Source organism: Aulonocara sp. 'chitande type north' Nkhata Bay, linkage group LG17 (assembly GCF_057382095.1).
Source record: "Aulonocara sp. 'chitande type north' Nkhata Bay isolate Kocher_YH1m ecotype deep benthic linkage group LG17, A_spYH_male_GT1.1, whole genome shotgun sequence".
Classification (NCBI taxonomy): Eukaryota; Metazoa; Chordata; class Actinopteri; order Cichliformes; family Cichlidae; genus Aulonocara; species Aulonocara sp. 'chitande type north' Nkhata Bay.
The window spans coordinates 29,546,221-29,564,461 of NC_141360.1; the positions used below are offsets into that span (position 1 = coordinate 29,546,221).

General features: G+C 39.2%; 2 protein-coding genes across 3 annotated transcripts in view; one reads left to right on the forward strand and one right to left on the reverse strand.

The window, feature by feature from the left end:
• snd1 (staphylococcal nuclease and tudor domain containing 1) overlaps positions 1-7,785 on the reverse strand; it is a 175,726-nt gene extending 167,941 nt beyond the window's left edge. The window contains exons 1-4 of the mRNA XM_086269026.1: positions 7,503-7,785; positions 5,383-5,532; positions 4,730-4,847; positions 4,408-4,489 (exon numbers count right to left, since the gene is read on the reverse strand). Coding sequence (XP_086125152.1) covers positions 4,408-4,489; positions 4,730-4,847; positions 5,383-5,532; positions 7,503-7,577 — 425 coding nt within the window. The 5' untranslated portion in view covers positions 7,578-7,785. The remainder of the gene's footprint in view (positions 1-4,407; positions 4,490-4,729; positions 4,848-5,382; positions 5,533-7,502) is intronic.
• Positions 7,786-13,050: 5,265 nt separating this feature from the next.
• pax4 (paired box 4) lies at positions 13,051-18,196 on the forward strand. Of its 2 annotated transcripts, none has more exons than XM_086268988.1 (10): positions 13,051-13,535; positions 13,683-13,813; positions 13,968-14,183; positions 14,273-14,363; positions 14,514-14,654; positions 14,750-14,832; positions 14,918-14,981; positions 15,175-15,251; positions 15,438-15,531; positions 16,183-18,196. In XM_086268988.1, the coding sequence occupies exons 1-10, from the start codon at positions 13,502-13,504 to the stop codon at positions 16,473-16,475; spliced, it is 1,224 nt and encodes a 407-aa protein (XP_086125114.1). In that variant the 5' UTR covers positions 13,051-13,501; the 3' UTR covers positions 16,476-18,196. The 2 variants fall into 2 exon arrangements, with proteins under 2 accessions (XP_086125114.1, XP_086125115.1); XM_086268989.1 differs by having other exon boundaries at positions 15,178-15,251.
• The last annotated feature ends 45 nt before the right edge of the window (positions 18,197-18,241 follow it).

The window sequence follows — 18,241 nt, forward strand, 5'->3', positions numbered from 1 at the left end:
ACTGGAGGTTTTTTATTCCCACACAACAAAACTGTCACAAGCTATGCAAAAGTGATAATTAAAAAAAAGAAAAGGACCGTATGTGCTTGCAATGGTTTTTAGCTTTGTTAAATTAAGTGCCGGTTCCAAAAAAAACTGCACTCTTGTATTATTGGCAACCAGCTGATGACCAGATTACAACTGCTTAAAAATGTATCTGAGCATTTTGTGAAGCGACAATAACAGTGTTTAACAGCTCCTTCAAAAGCAGCCACGCAGCTGGCTACAAACGCCATAATTAATTCCATGCTGGCTTCCTAAATTGTGCAGCCTAATGCCATTTGAGAGGCCTCGCACAACTTTAATTATTCAGAACTTCAATTGGCCGGCGGGTTTTTGTTTTTCCAAGAAGCAAAGGCCGACCGACTGGGAGTTGCGGTCTGTGACAAGAGGTTTTTAAAAATAAACAGAGAAATTGAAATTTTTCGCATCTTGCTTCACTTTGCAGAGCCAACAAAGTGGCTCGCATTTAAAATGCCACACACATACGGACACACAATATCCCCCCCCCCCCCCCATCTCCAGCTGTGTGCACTTAATTGGGCTTTTGGCCACGCGCCCAAAATGCAGTCAAGTTCACTTTCCCCTCTACACTGATTTAGCTACAAACTTCAGATTGAATTGAAACAGTTTCTTGCTTACTGAGCAACAATGGTGAAACTTTTCTGTAAGAAGTCCATTTTGTTTAAGCTACTTAGTATTTAAGAACCAGACGGGAACAGAAACCTACAAAGATACAGAAAGAGAAACTAAGAATGCAATCAAGGAATGCAGACTGAAGAAAAATAATAAAGCCACAAAATAAAAGGAGAGCAACTCATAAGCAGAGATTGGTTAAGATATAGAAATAACTTCATGTGTGGAGGAAGACGATAGCAAACTTATCCATGTCTCCAAATAGACCGCTTTCTTTTTAGGTCAGCAACTCTTCCAACCAACACTACTTCAAATCAAAACAGATATTGACGGGTGAGAGAGCGAAATACTGAGCAAGACTGCTGGAGAAACAAGGGCCAAGGAGAAGCTTTCCAATTCCCTTATATTTGAACATGCTGTAGGCTAAATCTTTCATCACCTCATGTCTCCCTTGTGCAACCCAAAATACCATACACAGATACAAAAATGCGGAACTTTAGTAAACGGTTCCCTCTAGTCTTCATACAGTTCGAAGAGGTTATAGTAAGTCGTGTTCCCTGGTGTACTTGACTGGAAGGGTTCCACTCCCTGTGAATAGTGAGACCTAGAAGAAAAACAGCTTATCCCTCAGACAGTTACACCCCTCAACCAGTACTCCTCTGGGGCTCCAGTTAAAAAGAAGCAACGGGAGGGGGGGGGGGGGGCTCTGATGGGTGGGCTTTATAAACCAATAAGTCGAGCTCCCCCTTCATCCTGTGGCTTTAATATTTCACAAGGAAAGTGCAACACACTGGAATCTAACCAATTTTCAGGGTCTAGCTTTTCTTTGTAAACAGATTACCAATTTACAAAGAAAAAGCAGGCAGACATAGTGACAGAGGCTAAGATGCAACACTAAAAAGACGAGACTGATGACTGAACTCAATACAGTCCCCTTATGGTTAAGCACTACAGACAGCATTTTCTACGACTGATCAAGTCAAAGCAAAAATCATTCAAATGATGAATCTGTTAGCTTCGATATGAAAGCTAAACACATATTTCAATTCTAACTTCTAAAGGAGAAAAAGAAAGGAAAAAAAACAGAATAGTCATAGTTTTCTTATAAATGGCGCTGGTAGCATTACAAAAAGTGTCATTAAATACAGTACCATCCTAACACGGTGTACTGCTGTGCACCAAATTTGTGAACAGGCTAAGCTGCAGCTTCAGTTTCTGAGCACATGTTTAACTGCACTGTCCAAAGCCATCATCATTATCATCAGCTCCATAATTATCACACCATAGTTTGTATGATCAATGTAGCCAGTCATGAAGAGCAATGATACTGTTGGTTAGTGCACTCGCAAAAAACTGAGGCCTCGAGTCCTTCCTGAATAATGGGTTCCCCCTTTGGCCAAATGATGCCAGCTTACACTTTAAGCATAATTTACATTAGTGCTTGTTCTAGGCCATTGCGCAGAATGCTTGAAATAGGTCATTAGTTGCAAAATAGTCACATCATCTCTGTTCATATTGGAAGATATAAATGTAGCAGCGTGAGTCAAATTGCTTGTAATGTGTGTAATGTGCAAATACTGCCACTGGGGGGGATATACAGCACTCTGTCCTATAGCTCTGCATGTGCAAGTGTATTTAGAGAATTACTGCCTAAGGGCAATGTGGCAGAAAAGAGTTTCAGAGGGACACTGATATAGCAGCAGGGTAATGCTGCCACCATCTGGGATACTTTGGCTCCATCTCAATTCTCTACAGTCTAACTAGTTGAGGACTTATGTATATCTCCCTACGGATTTTCCAGTTTTGTACTGCGATAAGCCTTAGCAAGAAGATTACCTCATGTTGCCAAAAGTGATTTCCTCCCTGTTCCAAGTGCGAAGTGTTTAGATGCAAATTAAACTCTCTGACATCAAAATTACTTTAATAGCACTGACTGAGCCGGCAATCTTTAAGTGGAACAAATCTACAATATCAGTTACATATATAATGACCCACTTATGGTTTGTTGTGCCAACATATTTGATTATGGCACCCTAACACATAAAATACAACCAACTAAAATTGCACATAGCACGCACTCTATGCAGATGCCACCTGAAAGCTTCATGTATGCAAAAATGTTACTACATCTGACATCATAGGATAGTCTATGCTACTGTTATGGCAAAGTTACCAGGGTGCTCAGTCACTTTCAGCACAGCAAACATCTAAACCGCCTGCAGTCACAGCAGCAGATAAAATGCACAAGACTGGGACTGAACATGTCTCTCGTGTATCTTTGAGATGCCAACCACCTTGGAGAACACCCTAAGTGGCAAAAGCATGTACACCCTAACGTTCTACCTCGTCATTTAGATAAAAACATTCATCTCTTGTATGCTTCTGATTTCCCTGTCTTAAAGCGCTGTTGTATAAACATACACACTTTCGTTTTGTCTTGATGACAAAGCCATAAAGACCTAATGTTTGAAAGTCTGTCTACTCTTTACTGGAGCCAGTGTTATATAATGCATGTTGCCACGGATCATTTGCATGTAAGCAATGAAGCTGAAAGGACTAAAAGTGACCCAGTCTGAATGACAATGCTGTCATGTTAGCAGACTGATGATGCCAGTAATGTTTCTCTCAGTTAATAAAACAAATGGCCACATTATTTTTAAAACATCCTCATTTTAGTTTCTAGTTCCTAGTTTTAGTCTCTGCACATAGATGACATCTTTATCTTATAAAGGATATCTTATATCCATCCAGATCAAATTAGACCATGTCTTTGAAAAAAACAAAACCATTCATTAGAATTGTGAAATTACCAACTTGGATCAGGTCTAGACCTGCTGTGCTGTCATCTGGCTGGAGAAGATTCTGAGTAATTATTTACTTTTGCTTTCACTACCAAGCTACAGCTTTCATAGACGTAACATAGGGTTTAGAGATGTAGAGCACTCATTGATGCAACAATTATAATCAATAACCAGACAAGACAAGACAAAACAAGCCTCAAAACAATTTGAGCACAGAAGAAGGATGTATCAGGTACATTTCTATCTGGTCTTTCTGAATAGGCCGTCTGCACTGACCTTGTCAGACTCGAGTAACTCCTGCTACCATCACCCTGACATTTTAACCATATCACATCCCAAACATATGTTGTATAAACAAAACATTCTTGAAAGCAGTCGAAGAACTCATTGTGAGTGGATAGTTTTCTTGAATCTTATTTCTGCAGGTGTCTTCCCTCACTTACATACTGCACTTTTTAAACAATAACAGAAAAGTTTATTACTCATTATGGGTGATTTGTTTTTCAAATATTCTGATTTAAAAAAAATACATATATTATCCAGTAAGTGTACTTTTTAAACTCTTATTATAAATTCTGCATCAGCCACAATGCAATGGGATCGGATGGGCAGCAACACCTAAACGTGTTGACATCGTGTCCCACGAGAAGTATTCACGAGTACTGTCTAATCATGTGTCAGCCATGCCTGTGATCTCAACTACATACTTACATACTTTTATGACAATTACTTTTACACAGCTGCAATGCTATGGTGCCTTTTTTTTCTCAACATAATTAAAACATACACAGAAGCTACATGCAAAAAAAAAAAAAAGTCTCCCAACTGGTTAAAAAAAACAACTATGTTTAAGATTCCAAAAATCATAAAAAATGAAACTCTTAAAACAAACACTAATACATAACAGAAAGAATAGAACCAAAAATCTTACTTGTTCCCTCTGAATCCTTCCCTGCGGACTGTGGCAAGGCCTTCGGACACTAAGGACTCAGCAATGTTTTCACCTGTTGTGTCTAAAATAAAAAGAAAGACAAAGAAAATGTATTACCATCACTAGTCTACCGCAATGTACCATCAGAAAATTGCAAGGGTAAAAAGAAAGGCAGGGCATCCGGTTCCTAGGGAGGTCCCAGGAGTTAGAAAAAAAGCAACCTATGTTTTCCACATAATGACATGGCTTTATAATAGAAATACAAACTAAAGTTACAATTTTAAAAAGAAGCATAATTGTAGTTTAAGAAATGGCACTACACCTTTCCCCAGGTAGACCATGCCATATTCCCTGTGCATATTCTTGTATTCCACTGTGAAGCACACTTCTTTGCCGATTAGCTTCTTCCGCAGGAACTCTCTGGCTTGGAAGGCCCATGGCTACATTGCAGACAAGAAAAGGTGACATTTGACTCATCAGTAGATGTCAGTATCAGTAGATGTAAACAAATAGTAAAGACATACTGGCTCAGGTACAAATCCAATCCTTTCTTTTGGATAAAACATGTTGGGGAACCACCTACAGCTTAAACTTCCTTTAGCCTCCAAGGTTCACAGCCACAAGACCAGCATAAAGGTGTGTTGTATTGACATGAAAATAGCCACACTAATGCTGGCCCCTTCTTAAATATGTCACTGAAACAATTAAAATTGTGTACTAATGCTATGTCCCTGATGCACATGCAAATGACTTGATTCATTTGGTCAATGTCTCAGCAAGTGTGCACATTTCCTTTATGTGAGAAACCAGCCAAATCAACAAATGCAGGTCCTTTAAATTTCATTAAGCATATGACCTGCACTTACTCTTTAACACACTGACTCTGATTTTTCCACGACACACCATTATTGGTAACATACTGACACTGATATGTGTCAAACATAAATATAAACACAAACCAACAGAACCACTCACCTCATCAGGGGTGTCCTTGCTGTCGGGCTGGCCCTGTGCGGCTCGGCGGGCCAAGGCCCCAGCTCGGATATTGCTGAGATTGATCTGACGCTCTGGGGGTGGGCCACCTCGAGGCTGACCCCGAACTATGATGGCACAGCCTGACAAGACCTGGCAAAGAAGACAATATAAATGGTCAGTTCGGTACGACAGAAGCAAAAGTACGAATATTGGTTAAAAACACCACAGATTCTGCTCTTAAACCATAATAATTTCACACACACACAGATGTGAATAAAAGCTGTGGAATTATTTAAATTGGTGTGACATTAAATACAATTAGTCAGCAAAAGAGGAAATCAACAGTGTGGATGCTAATGTGCCTGTACAATTGACTGGAAAGGAGCTTCGTACTACGTTACTATGGTGACTGTCATTCAAATGCAAGGCGAGATCAGCCCATGTGATGGCACAGACGATAACCTCCTGTCGGGTTTGACAACCATGGCATTTACACAAATCTGAGCAAACAACCTTTATCTGCTAACTCCCCAGGGTGTCTGCAGGAAGCATCACTGGGTGTTGTTGATCTAAGATCTGCTCTAGATAAATCAAATCAAAGGTGCTCCCACTAACCGACTCCACTCCCTACAAGTAAAGGCAAAACAGAGGTGTAGCTGTAACGAGTAACAGACAGTTGTGGGGGGGGAACGAACCCATTCCCCTCTACACCCTGAATTTTCTGCCTGACTCACTGATCACCTTTCTCAAATACAAACTCCTTCATAACAAAAAAACAGTTGTTCAGACTTCTTGTCATGCACCATAATGCATCAACTTCTTTCAGTGTTTTCAAAGGCTGTTGTTGTGATTTGGTCCTATTTAAATAAATTAAAAGACTGGGAAGCATCATTCTTTAATAGAGTGCAGAAATTGGACAGTAGTTTTTTGTCTGTTTGTTTCAAGTACGGAGGTCTGTATGGGCCACAAAGGGCAGTTGAAAAAACAAACAAACAACAACACTAACTTATTAATTTTGTCAGCTCATTCAAATGTTAAATGACTTAATTGAAACACACCATGAAACTGTCATCATGAGAGGTGCTTAAACGGATCTGTATGTACCAATTATATATATGAAAATTGTTTTAAACAAAGTAAGATAGCAGAAGTGCCCAGGCTGAAACTGAAAATACACGAGAAAAAAAAACTGACACTGAATAAAGTTTCCCATGACTCAACCCTAAGCAACATATGGACAAACATAGGTTACACACAACCGAGATGAATGGCAGATTATAGGGGGCAAGAAAACTGCAGCTACGTGTCAGTTTTCTCTGGCTGGTTTTAACCAGCACACCGAGAAAATCCCTCGTCTGTGGCTTCAGCTGACGGGACACATCAGCCAGCTACTATCTTACAATGTCTGGAGCCCCGCCGTTATTAACAGACACTTTGAAGCTAGAAGATGTTTCAGCGGAACCCGCAGGAAACCGTGACAAAACGCGAAACGGCAACTAGAGGACAGGAGTTTCTCAACTTAGTTTATACGCTAGTCTGGGAAGCATTGATTAAACTGGTTTAGTCTGCGCTACTGCTCAACACAAAGTGGACAGTGTTTACAGACACAACGAACTTTGTTCATATAAGTAACCAGTTGCTTTAAAGTAAATATAAGTTAGCTATTGGCTAGCATAGCCGTTAGCTGAGAAACTAAACATCTGGTGTCGTTACAGCTCCCACGTTACTAAAATGCAGTAGTTCCTAGGTAATTCGTCTACAAGAAAATGTGACTCAAACCAGTCAGTGGGTTTTAAAACAACTCAATTCCAATAAACTTTGAATTTCTAACCAAATAGTTTCCAGCTAACTATCAAGATAGCGACCATGCTAATGTTTCCTTCTGCTTACTAGCAGGCTAACAGATTTAGTGGCGAATCGCCTAAGATAGTTATTTAAACTTGTCAGCACCACATTGTCAACAGATGCATTCAACAGATCGTATTATTTGTAACGTCAAATAAGATCACTTAAGGCTATATGAGTTTTATGAGCCTTTATTAGCCCTTGGGTCCCTGAGCTAACTAGCTGCCTCCCTACACTCACGCAGTGTGTACACATATCCACGTTAGGCTCTTTACCATCTTCACGATTCCTCTTTGCAGAGGAGGAGCCGAAGCAGAGGCTGTCTGAGCTGGTCCCGAAACAGATGCCATGTCCACCGGTTTGAGATTCAACGCCGTTAACGGGTAACCAGGCAAGTGAGCTGGGACTCTGAGGTGAGTGACTGTTCTAATGAAAGCCAAGAGAAAAAGGCTGAACACCGATCAACACACACGTTATACCGGAAACACACTTTGCCACGCACGTGAAAATACTTCCGGGTCTGGAGACCAGCGTCAATGGAAGTTAATGGAGATGCTTTTTGACCGCGTAAGCGACTTGAAATAAAGACTTCCGGTGCAAGAGGTACGACACGTCAGCACAGTGTTACCCCAGTTAACGCTGCCTTCAAGCCGTGTCGGAAAAACGTAAATTTCGTCACACACCTCCAAAGCGACAAATAAAATACATTAAAGGTTGGTCGATGGAAACAAAGAATATGTATTATAAACAATAATAACAGTGAAATAACGCAGATATATTCACAAATTTTAGCTTTAGAGTGGCAAGACTGAGAAGGTTTGGGCATTTGCAGAGGAAGGATAGTGGATATACTGGAGATATTGAATATGAAGCTGACAGGCAGGAGGAACAGAGGAAAACCAAAGAGAAGGTTTGTGGATGTCGTGAAGGACATGCTTAGTCTTGGTGTGATAGTGGTCTGTGTAAGTGATATTTCAAATAAAAGGCCAAACTGCCTGTATTGATTCTCCAGTTTAATCATACTGGAAGAAACCATCAGAATATCTGAATATATCACATCCTTCAATTACATCAATGAATAAACACAATCTCTCAGAAATTCCTTGTACTGATTTGCAGTAGGGAGGGAAGAAGTGGAATCAAACTATGCTGCTAAAATGTCTCCAACAGAATGCCAAGCATAAAGGTTTTGTTTTTTTCACTTCGGTTTGTCACTGAGTATATGAGCAGTGTGATATAGGCAGTTATGAAATTGCATACTTTAATGACTGATTATGCAGATCTAGAGAGTGCTTTTCCATTTGTAAACACTCTTCATTTTCATCACTATCATGATAGTTTTGGGCTTTAACTGTTTGAACTGTTCTTTTTTTCAGAGGGGAATGATTGTACAGCAAACATGTTTTATGACTAAAATAAGAATTGGGTGTTTCGTTTAGACATTGGAAAGGTTTCTTGGAGCTAATTCTAAACAACTGTAGATTTGAAGATCATCAGTTCAAACAGCTGTACATAAGTACAAGTTAGTTGGTTGTTTCACCACTTTGTCAAAGTCTGGAGGAAGACCTGGACTCTCACCTTTAGATGGAAGGGCATTTGTTAGGATGTTCGGGAACATCCCACAAACAATCAGAGCTCAAGGCTGCCATGAACTGGAAACTGCTGGAACACTAGGGTCACTGTCCACACTGAAGCAAGTTTTCCATGGGCTGTATCGACCAAGAAAGGAGACTCTGGTCTAAAATCAACACCGCCAAGCTTGACTGAATGTTGCAGCTGCACATGTGGACAAGCCAAATGCCTTTTAGAGAAAAGTTTTACTGGTACATTGCACAAAGTGGATGGAGTAATGAAGAAGGAGGACTACCCCCAGATTCTTTAACTTTACCTCAATTCAAAATCTAGATGGGTGAAACTTGAACACATTTGGGTGTTCCAACAACACATCAAAACTGGTTTTGAAATAAGTAATGCAGTCTAGCATTACATTTCTGGAATGGATGTCTCAAAGCTCCAGCTTCAGCACAACTGAAAATCTGTGCTTAAAAGTTAAGTCCATGTCAGGAAACCAACCAATTTGAATGAACTTGACCAATTTAGACAAGAAGGGTAGTCAAATATCCAGCCAGAATGTTGCCATTAGCTTGTTTGAGGTATGTACATATTTAAGCCCGCATTTATAATTTTACTGTAAAGAACTATATGTATACTGTGGATTAGTGAAAATCTAAAATATAGTCAAATAGTCAAACTTGTACACCACATTCTTGCTTTCTAATGTTAAAGATGTAAGCTGAGCAAACATTTCATGCTGGAAAAAAGCAGTTCAAAGAAACCATTTAAAGCCCAGAATTACCATGACATTCATGCTCATGATGAGTGTGGGTGACCACAGCTGGATTTTCCCTCTAAGTAACATGAATACTGGGCTATGCTGATGCATTGGTGTATATGTAGACTGAGTTATACTGACATGACGTCCTTTTTAAATAAATAAAGGAGTATTATTTGAAAAAACATACGGGGTAATTTAGAAATGATAATCTCCCCAACAGCGATGCTGACTCCATTATTTAAAATACTGTCAGCAGTCTGCAGGATGTGCAGCAGAGTAAAAAAATGTCTTGAAGATAAGTTTTTAACAGTTTTCAAGGTATTGCTAGAAACTTGGACAATTACCCCATTATTCTCACTTTTCACTATAATTATAATTCATGCATTTACATATATTTATATATTTCATGTAAAGGTTAATCTCCGTTATGGGCTTTTTAAAACTCTAGTTAGTATTCAAGTTGGCAGGACAGTCATCCTTCTCCATAGATAGATAGATAGATAGATAGATAGATAGATAGATAGATAGATAGATAGATAGATAGATAGATAGATAGATAGATAGATAGATAGATAGATAGATAGATAGATAGATAGATAGATAGATAGATAGATAGATAGATAGATAGACAGTGGTCCAAAGTCAGCATTGTTTAGGTAAGTAGTGTAAGTAGTGTGTGGTGATATTAATGTAAAATCCACATGAATGGGAGAAACTAATATTTCCTAACCTAACATTGCCTCAAAATAGGTCAGTGCTTACTTCCCCTATCAGTAGTTTTAATGCTGTGTTTGATTCATGTATATCTGATTTCAATTTGTATTCATCTTCTTGTATGTTGTGTGTACATATATACACATTTCACGTTCATTTTACGTCCTATAAATAGTATCACCAAGTCTTAAACCTGGTAGTCTGTATGTTCAGGTCAGTCAATCAGTGATTGCAAGGGAAGTTTTTACTAGCTTGTTGACAGCTAAATATTGTCCAACACACACACACGAGCTCACCCAAGCATAGAACATATAAAGGTTCAACTGGTTTATTGACAAAACAGAACAAAACAAAGGCAGGCCAGCGCCAGAACACTGTGTTCTTGGGCAGCTGGTGACCGTTAAATTGGAGCTGCTAATAAAACTTTTGATGCTTTAAACCATTGTGAAATCAAACCCTTTGAACTAAATCAAATCATAGAATTGACGATCTAAAAATGCTTGTATTTTTGTTGTTATTTTTAATCGTTTAGGTATATTACAATTTAAAAAAAAAAATCAAATGTTATTGAGCATGCTTTGATATGGCAAAGCTGCACAAGGTTTAAGGGGGAAATCCAGATAAAAATATATCTATCATTTTCTGTGTCCGTGCTGCAGAACACAGAAGAAACAAAGCGCAAAATGTATATTTATATTAAAACGTGTTTAAAAAAGGATAAATAGTGATTTATTTTCGTTTGCATAAAGTTTGGTTTGGGGATCTATGAAAATGTAAAAATAAATAAATAAATCAAATCCTAATGATTAAAAAGTGGGGGGGGTTAGGTTGCGACTAAATGTTGGGAAACCTGGTCATGTGGAACATGAAGCATTGCAAGAATGACTTACCTTGCATAAAATGTGTGAATAACGCGTGTATTTTCCAAATTTAAGCTGTTAAAAATATAATCAGCATTAGTTTTTTTTAGTTCCGTCAAGTAAAAAATCAAATCAAATAAAAATAAGCATTTAAGTCACATTTACACTTAATGCCATGTTAAGACAGACTGTTTCCGTCTTTTATCCTGCTATCTGCGGCCATGCAACCGCATGTAGGATATCTAACAATGATTAAAAACTAAAACAATCACCTCCATTCACAGAATGCGGGAACATTTACGATCTTAAAATTCAAAAAGGTCAACATTCCTTGAATCGCGTTGCCATCTCGTAACAGGATGGAGGAAACTGACCATGAAAACGAGTTCGTTGCGCACACAGCTACTCGGTGCGCTTTGGAGAGGTTGTGGTAACCTTTTTACGCGGCTGAGTTTTTCACAGTTCTAAACGCTTTAGGACACAGTAAAGCAGTAAAGCACCAATACGCAAGTTTTTATACACAAGACAAAGATCTATGGCATATAACTACAACGTATATATTGTCCGTGGCACTATTTAAGCGCTGAAACTCACCCCTTCCCCTGGCGAGCACATACTAAAATTTACGCACAACGAAAACGTGTTGCTGTCTTAACAACACAGCATAAGTTCTTTAATTATTCTCGTTTGGCACACACTGTATGTGCAGTAAAATACTATAAATCAATGACCACGCTGACTCGCTGGTAATAAATAGAAACCGTCGCCCTGGTCGTTCTTTGTGTCGGTTGGCAAGGAGATGATGGTGTCCAAAAATGGCTGTCCTCTATCCAACCTGGCTGATTGTACACACAGTATTATTATCCTCTAACTTGTGGTTAATGTATAATTTGGGCCATATGGCATTTTAAAATCTAAGCCTTTATTTCGGTGGCACTTCGATCTGTGTGGACCCAACTAATGATTCAATTAGTCATTAAACAGACCAAAAGACGAGCCTCGTGTGGGTTTTCACATAGGCTAATATTTGCTCGTCAAATATTTCCCTTTGAAACGTTTACAACGTATTTTTATCTGCTGGCTGCCCAAGGAACATCTGTGAGGGTTGTTTTAGCCTCCCTCTTCTGCATAAAAAGAGGTCCCCCAATTGGCCCTTTCCTTGCGCCCATATAGGAGTCTATTTGTTCACGTTTTGAAAGAAAATGTAATAAAGAGACTTTGTGATGGATTTATGATTTATCAAAAGCACTTTACCATATGGCAGTCGTCATAGGAGCAGATTTCCAAATGTTTGTTTTATGAAAGGAGACCAGAGATCATTTTAATCTGAGCCACTTAACCTAGGAGAGGATGTTCAAGTCACGTGACCCACTAAAGTATGAGAAACACACTGATGTTGACCATGTAGTTTCTTTGAAACAAGACGGTTAGGTATGTATTTTCGTTACATTAAGAAGAGCCAAAGCAGAAAAGAGAAGGACTGAAGTGTGCTGCGCTGAAAACTGCATTGTCTAATTAAGACTGCAACCAGCTACTGCGCAAAAGGAAGCTCTTTGAGTTCCCAAGCTCGGATATTACTCTTTTGTGTGTCAGCTGCTGGAGCAGTGCACGGGCTACTAGACGTTCAAAACAGACTTAATCTATTTGTTTGTGACGCTTTAGATGATCAGACATTGCCAAGAAATTTAGTAAAGTGCGCTCAGGTGGCATCAGCTTTGCCCAAGTGTGCAGTGTGTAATATCCCACTAGTAGATGGTGCAAAGATGCTGACATGATGTGGGGGTAGGTTATATCTGATTGGATGTTTCACACTATGACATGTCTAGATGTTATTATAACAACAAAAACCGAGCTCTAATTTTGGCTTGCCGGAACGCTTTGTGGGAAATTCTTCTACAAAATACATTCCTATCACTCACTTGGTCTTCCCCCGTCTGCATTTGCTTTTAAAATAGGCTACTTGAAACGTGCTTTGTGAATCGCCGAAAAGGATCAGAATACAGGTGGTTTTAAAGCTAGGATATTGTTCTATGTCCGAAGATTCTGGCCGCTTAAACGCACCAACTTGAAGCACATGTCCAGCCTTTAACACGCACATTCTCTTTCAAAGCAGTAGACTATTTACATTTCAGGAATCGGATCACCACGTCATGTTGAGGTGTGCAGGTCTATAAATTGCTGCTGAAGGGTGGGATTCCTCTCACTGTAATTCGTTCACCAGACTGGAGTGGAGTTACCGCGACAATTTCGTTAATTCTAATTTATCGCATTCTTCACATTGCAGTCCAAGGTCTCCCCCCTCTCTGGAAAAAAGTTCTTATAGTTTTGACTTCAGTTTCATCATCAAGGCTGGGAGCAAGGAGAGATGTGCGGAACGAACACTGATCTGGAAAATAAAGGTTCATTTTCATTTTTTAACCACTTATTTATATTCGTTACAAATCAGTGAATATGGATTAGATATGAACGACAGTAAGACATTTTAGTGGACTCGTTGTATTCGGTTAATTAGAAAAAATAACCAATTTAGTATGTGTTGTGATAAGGTGGTGGAAATGTCAACCAGTTAGGAGGAATGTTTCTCAACGGAAGACCGCTCCCACAACCCAAGAGACGAAAAATGATTCAGCTGGCCTTGGAGGGAGTCCGTCCAAGCCAGATCTCCAGGATACTCAGGGTACGGTAACCTGAATAGTGATAAACAAAAACAACAACAACAAAAACAACAACAACTTTGGATTTCGAAAAAATAAGCTTTTGCGATGTTATGTTAAATGCAGCATCAACGGATTATTCTTGTTTAACACAGTGGAGCTCACTTGCATCTTTAGGTGTCCAACGGGTGCGTCAGTAAGATCCTGAGCCGCTACCGGCGCACAGGACTCCTGGAACCCAAGACCATCGGTGGGAGCCGCCCCCGACTTCTCACCCCCGGTGTCATCTCCACGATCATCCAGTGCAAAAGGGAAAATCCGACTATTTTTGCTTGGGAAATCCGAAAACGTCTCGCAGCGGCGCGGATATGCAAGGCCTCCAACGTCCCCAGCGTAAGTAAGATTCAAATTCAAATGTACTTTAACTACACTGAAACGATTCCAGCACTTGATGGTGTTTTGTGCACACTGTGTTCTGCAAGGTGTCGTCCATAAATAGGATTTTAAGAAAGATCCACTTGGACCGCGGACCATCGTGGATGGACCTCAACGCTGATGTCAGGGTTGAGCAGGGTAAGTAACTTGGTCCTTGGAGAAGTCATTTATAACGGTTTAGGAAGACTATCGAGTTTGATCAGAATTTTTTATCACTGAACATGACAATTTAACACATAAATGTATAAATATTAACTGCATGTAGTCTGTGTGTTTCCATATGTGCAGATTTGTATTCTCTGGCTCAAGAAGAAGCAAAGAAGTTTGAGAAGTTTGAGACAGAGTGCAGTAAAAAACAGAAATCCAAAGGTGTGCAGCACAGAATCCGCACCACCTTTACGCCAGAGCAGAGCAGAGCACTTGAGCAAGGTGACTTAAAACCTCTACAGCTATTTCAAACTAACACAATGCATAATTTTTAGACTCAGTAATAGTTAAAGATCTATTTCTCTGTGTTGAATCAGAATTCTCTCGCAGCCAGTATGCTGACATGTACACAAGAGAGAAGCTATCTGCTGAAATTAAACTTCCCGAGGACACCATCAAGGTAGACTTTTCATCAATTTTAGCATCACGAAATTCATATACATTTAAGCTGTCTGTTCCTGAGGTGTGGCTTCTGTCCCTCAAAGGTCTGGTTTTCTAACAGACGTGCTAAATGGAGAAGAGAAGCCAAGCAGAGAGGTAGTACGCAGAGTAAGTGTGAGTGTGTGTCTGTGTGTGATGCACACATACTTGGGAGCTGAGTGTGGGTGGCAAGGATGTGTTAAGAATGTGTATAATTTGACCACTGGACAATAATAAATGGAGCTGAACACACTGGTAATGGAAAGTCCTCCTGAACACATCGATTCTTGCCTCATAGATGTTAAAATGTGTTTCTTTGTAGCAGCTGAAGACTTTGAAAAGCAAAGTGACTTTGTTCCTGTGAATCCAACAATGACATACAGCTTCACATCTCAACAGGTACTGTGCAAACCAGTGATATCTACTTTAGAGCCCTTAAAACATGCCGCTGTGAATGTTTTTCCGAGCATAGTTTTCTAGGCAATTTCTAGGCAATGCTAGGCAATTTCCAAATGAGATTTCTGTGTTTTTAACAAACGTCTGGTGACATTGTGGTATTTAAACTTTGTTTATGCGGTTTCCAAGGCTACTGGAATGGCAAAAATCAATGCGGACAGCTCCTCGTACAGCACTGTTGCAAGGAAGCTGCAAAATTGCTGCTTCTTCCCAACAGAAACAGGTGAGATCCAGGAAAACTGTCTTTGACCAAATCACTGTCTTTAATAATCTTTCTCTCTGTTTGATTATGAGGATTTTCATTCAATTTAATTTTTATTCATATTGATAGAGAGTATTTAAGAATGATGTTAAAGAAGCTGGAGATTAGCTTGATTGTAGTTTAGCTGAATATGATATAAAGGTCAGTGATGAGAGTACATGTTATAAAAAGTTTCATTCCCTGTGATGGGCTTGGGTTTGAATTTACTAAACTGCTAAAAATCTATTAAGAATCCAATGATCCTGATTATGAACTAATTTAAGGTTGCACAAAAAAGGTATTATTCTAATATTTTCCCTCCTACCTGTCTGTTGGTCATCATATAAAGTTGCCTATCTATGAAGCCATACGTTAAACATGTAATAAATTTATGTCGATTTCACAAGTCATTTGGGATTTGTAGGGATGGTAAACTCTATTCACTATTTATGTGTTTATTCGTTTAAATATGAACAATAGGGTAGGTGTAGGGTAAAGCCTGCCTGTTGGATCACAATATCACTTAAAATCACTACTCTCAATTGTTCCTAAGTACATACTGTACTATCTTAATTTCTATGCAATAACTTTTCAGAAATTAAAGAAAATAATCTTTTCCCCCTTGACGTACAGCCGTGAGGAATTCTGAATGTCCGACATCCTCATTTCCCCATCTGCCGAGTGACATGCAAAACATAGACAAAACTCCTCTGGATCTCCACAGAGATGGATACAGTTTTCCACTGGTTCCCCACCACACAGACATGAGGAGAACCTGCCCTTTGGCAACAAAGACAGGGGGGGCAGACTGCCCTGTGATTCAACAGTGGAACCAGCAGGGAATGCCGTTTACCTGGAGTCAGTTTCAAACAAATGAGCAGTTTCTGTTGGTCCCGGATGTGAATCAGCATCTCTACATGGACTGATAATGAGACCAGTGGATCAGCGGGAAGAGCTTTTGACTGCTGCTTAATTGCTCGACTGAAGGGACACTTTTCAACCAGTAGAGGGAGACAAAGTATGGACCCAACAATGTTGTCCTTTCCACCCTTTGCCTCTTAATTGCACTGCAGCTCGACTCATCACTTTTCCTTAGGTCTGTGCTGTTAGCATGCAATGTAATTTTTGATTGGTAAGATAATTAAATTAATTCACTAAACCCATTTGCAATGAAGCAAACTTAATGTGACTTTATAGCACCAGAAGGGATGAGAAAATAGATAAGATGAGGATGATAATAAACTTTTTCTTGGAAGAAAGCTTTATTGTTCTTGTTGCTGGGCAACAAGGACAATAAAGTTAGGTTCAAGTTAAAGAAGGTAGAGTTTAGTACTGACAGAGATTATTAAGAGATACATTTTAATCTCTGAGTATAATCTTTAATGAATACTTTGCTGTGCTCCTCAGTTATATATCAGTTTTAAAGACTTCTTGACTCCTACATAAACGATTGCTCCATGGATCATTTAAGGTTACCACACGATGATATGGACGTGATCTCCTTTATATTGTTAGGCTTGACATTTGTGTCAGTGTAGGAGCGTAAGGAACACTTCCAAGATTTCAGTCCAGGAAAAGCCGGTGGGAGAATCCCTAAAAAAAACCCTAAAGTTTAAATGCGACCTGATATCTGCTCCGCTCGGTATCACTTTTTACGACTGCAACAGGGCAGAGGCATTGAGTTCCTTTATATCCCTTTACTACAGTGAGGAGACAGTAAGTCTCTAAGTTTCCTGATAATTGGTCAGCAGGGGAAAGATTGGGTTCAGAATACAAAAAGCTTGGTCAGCAGCATGGAAGTGGCCTACTGGCGAAATGACCCCCACTGGAATATAACATCACGAAGCCAGATAGTCAAATGATATCTCCACGTTTGTGTTGTGACTGTTTCTGAAACATCCACCAATCTTGCATAAATTGAGGCAAGTTTTAGGATGACTGCATATGAATTTTTAACAGCAGGTACTGAACACATGTATTTAATTTACAGGCAGTTTTCAAGTGTTTTTATGCTAATTTATGACACATTTCAGAGATCAGTATTTGACCTTTTATGAGTTTTTTTTTTTTTCAGCTCCAGTGATTTCTTTACAGTTTGTGCTTATATAGTAAAATATCCTATGGTTTTCTTACAAGATACATTTTTATATGGATTGCACCCATTGTGCCCTTGTGCTTCCCAATATTTTTGGTTGCTAGCATTTCCTCTTCTAAACTCTTCAGCTGTTTTAACCTTTTCTGGATGGAGAAATGTATCCATGAATTCAGGATCTCATAGATTACTTATCTACTGATATTTAATGAAAAATAAAACTAAATCCATTCTGACCTCCTACAGTATTACAAAGTGAATAGTATGTAAAGTCTACAGCAGCGGGCATGCCCAATTCTTGTTACAAGGCTTTCATGTGGTAGTTTTATCTGTTGTACTGCTTTCTTTTTCTTAAGCAATAAACCTGAATACTTAGTGCACAACTTTAAAAGCCTTCATATACTAATTTGACAGAAATATTAATCTTACATCTGGAGGATTCTCTGTATCTTATCTCATATTGAGCAACTAAAACTTTAGGAATTGCTGAAAAGCACATCCAAGTTCAACTGAACCTCACTCTAGTCTGGGATGTCCAAATTTGTTATCCAAATGTTCCTGACATGTTATTATTTATCTCCTTCCCTTGTTGTATGTATG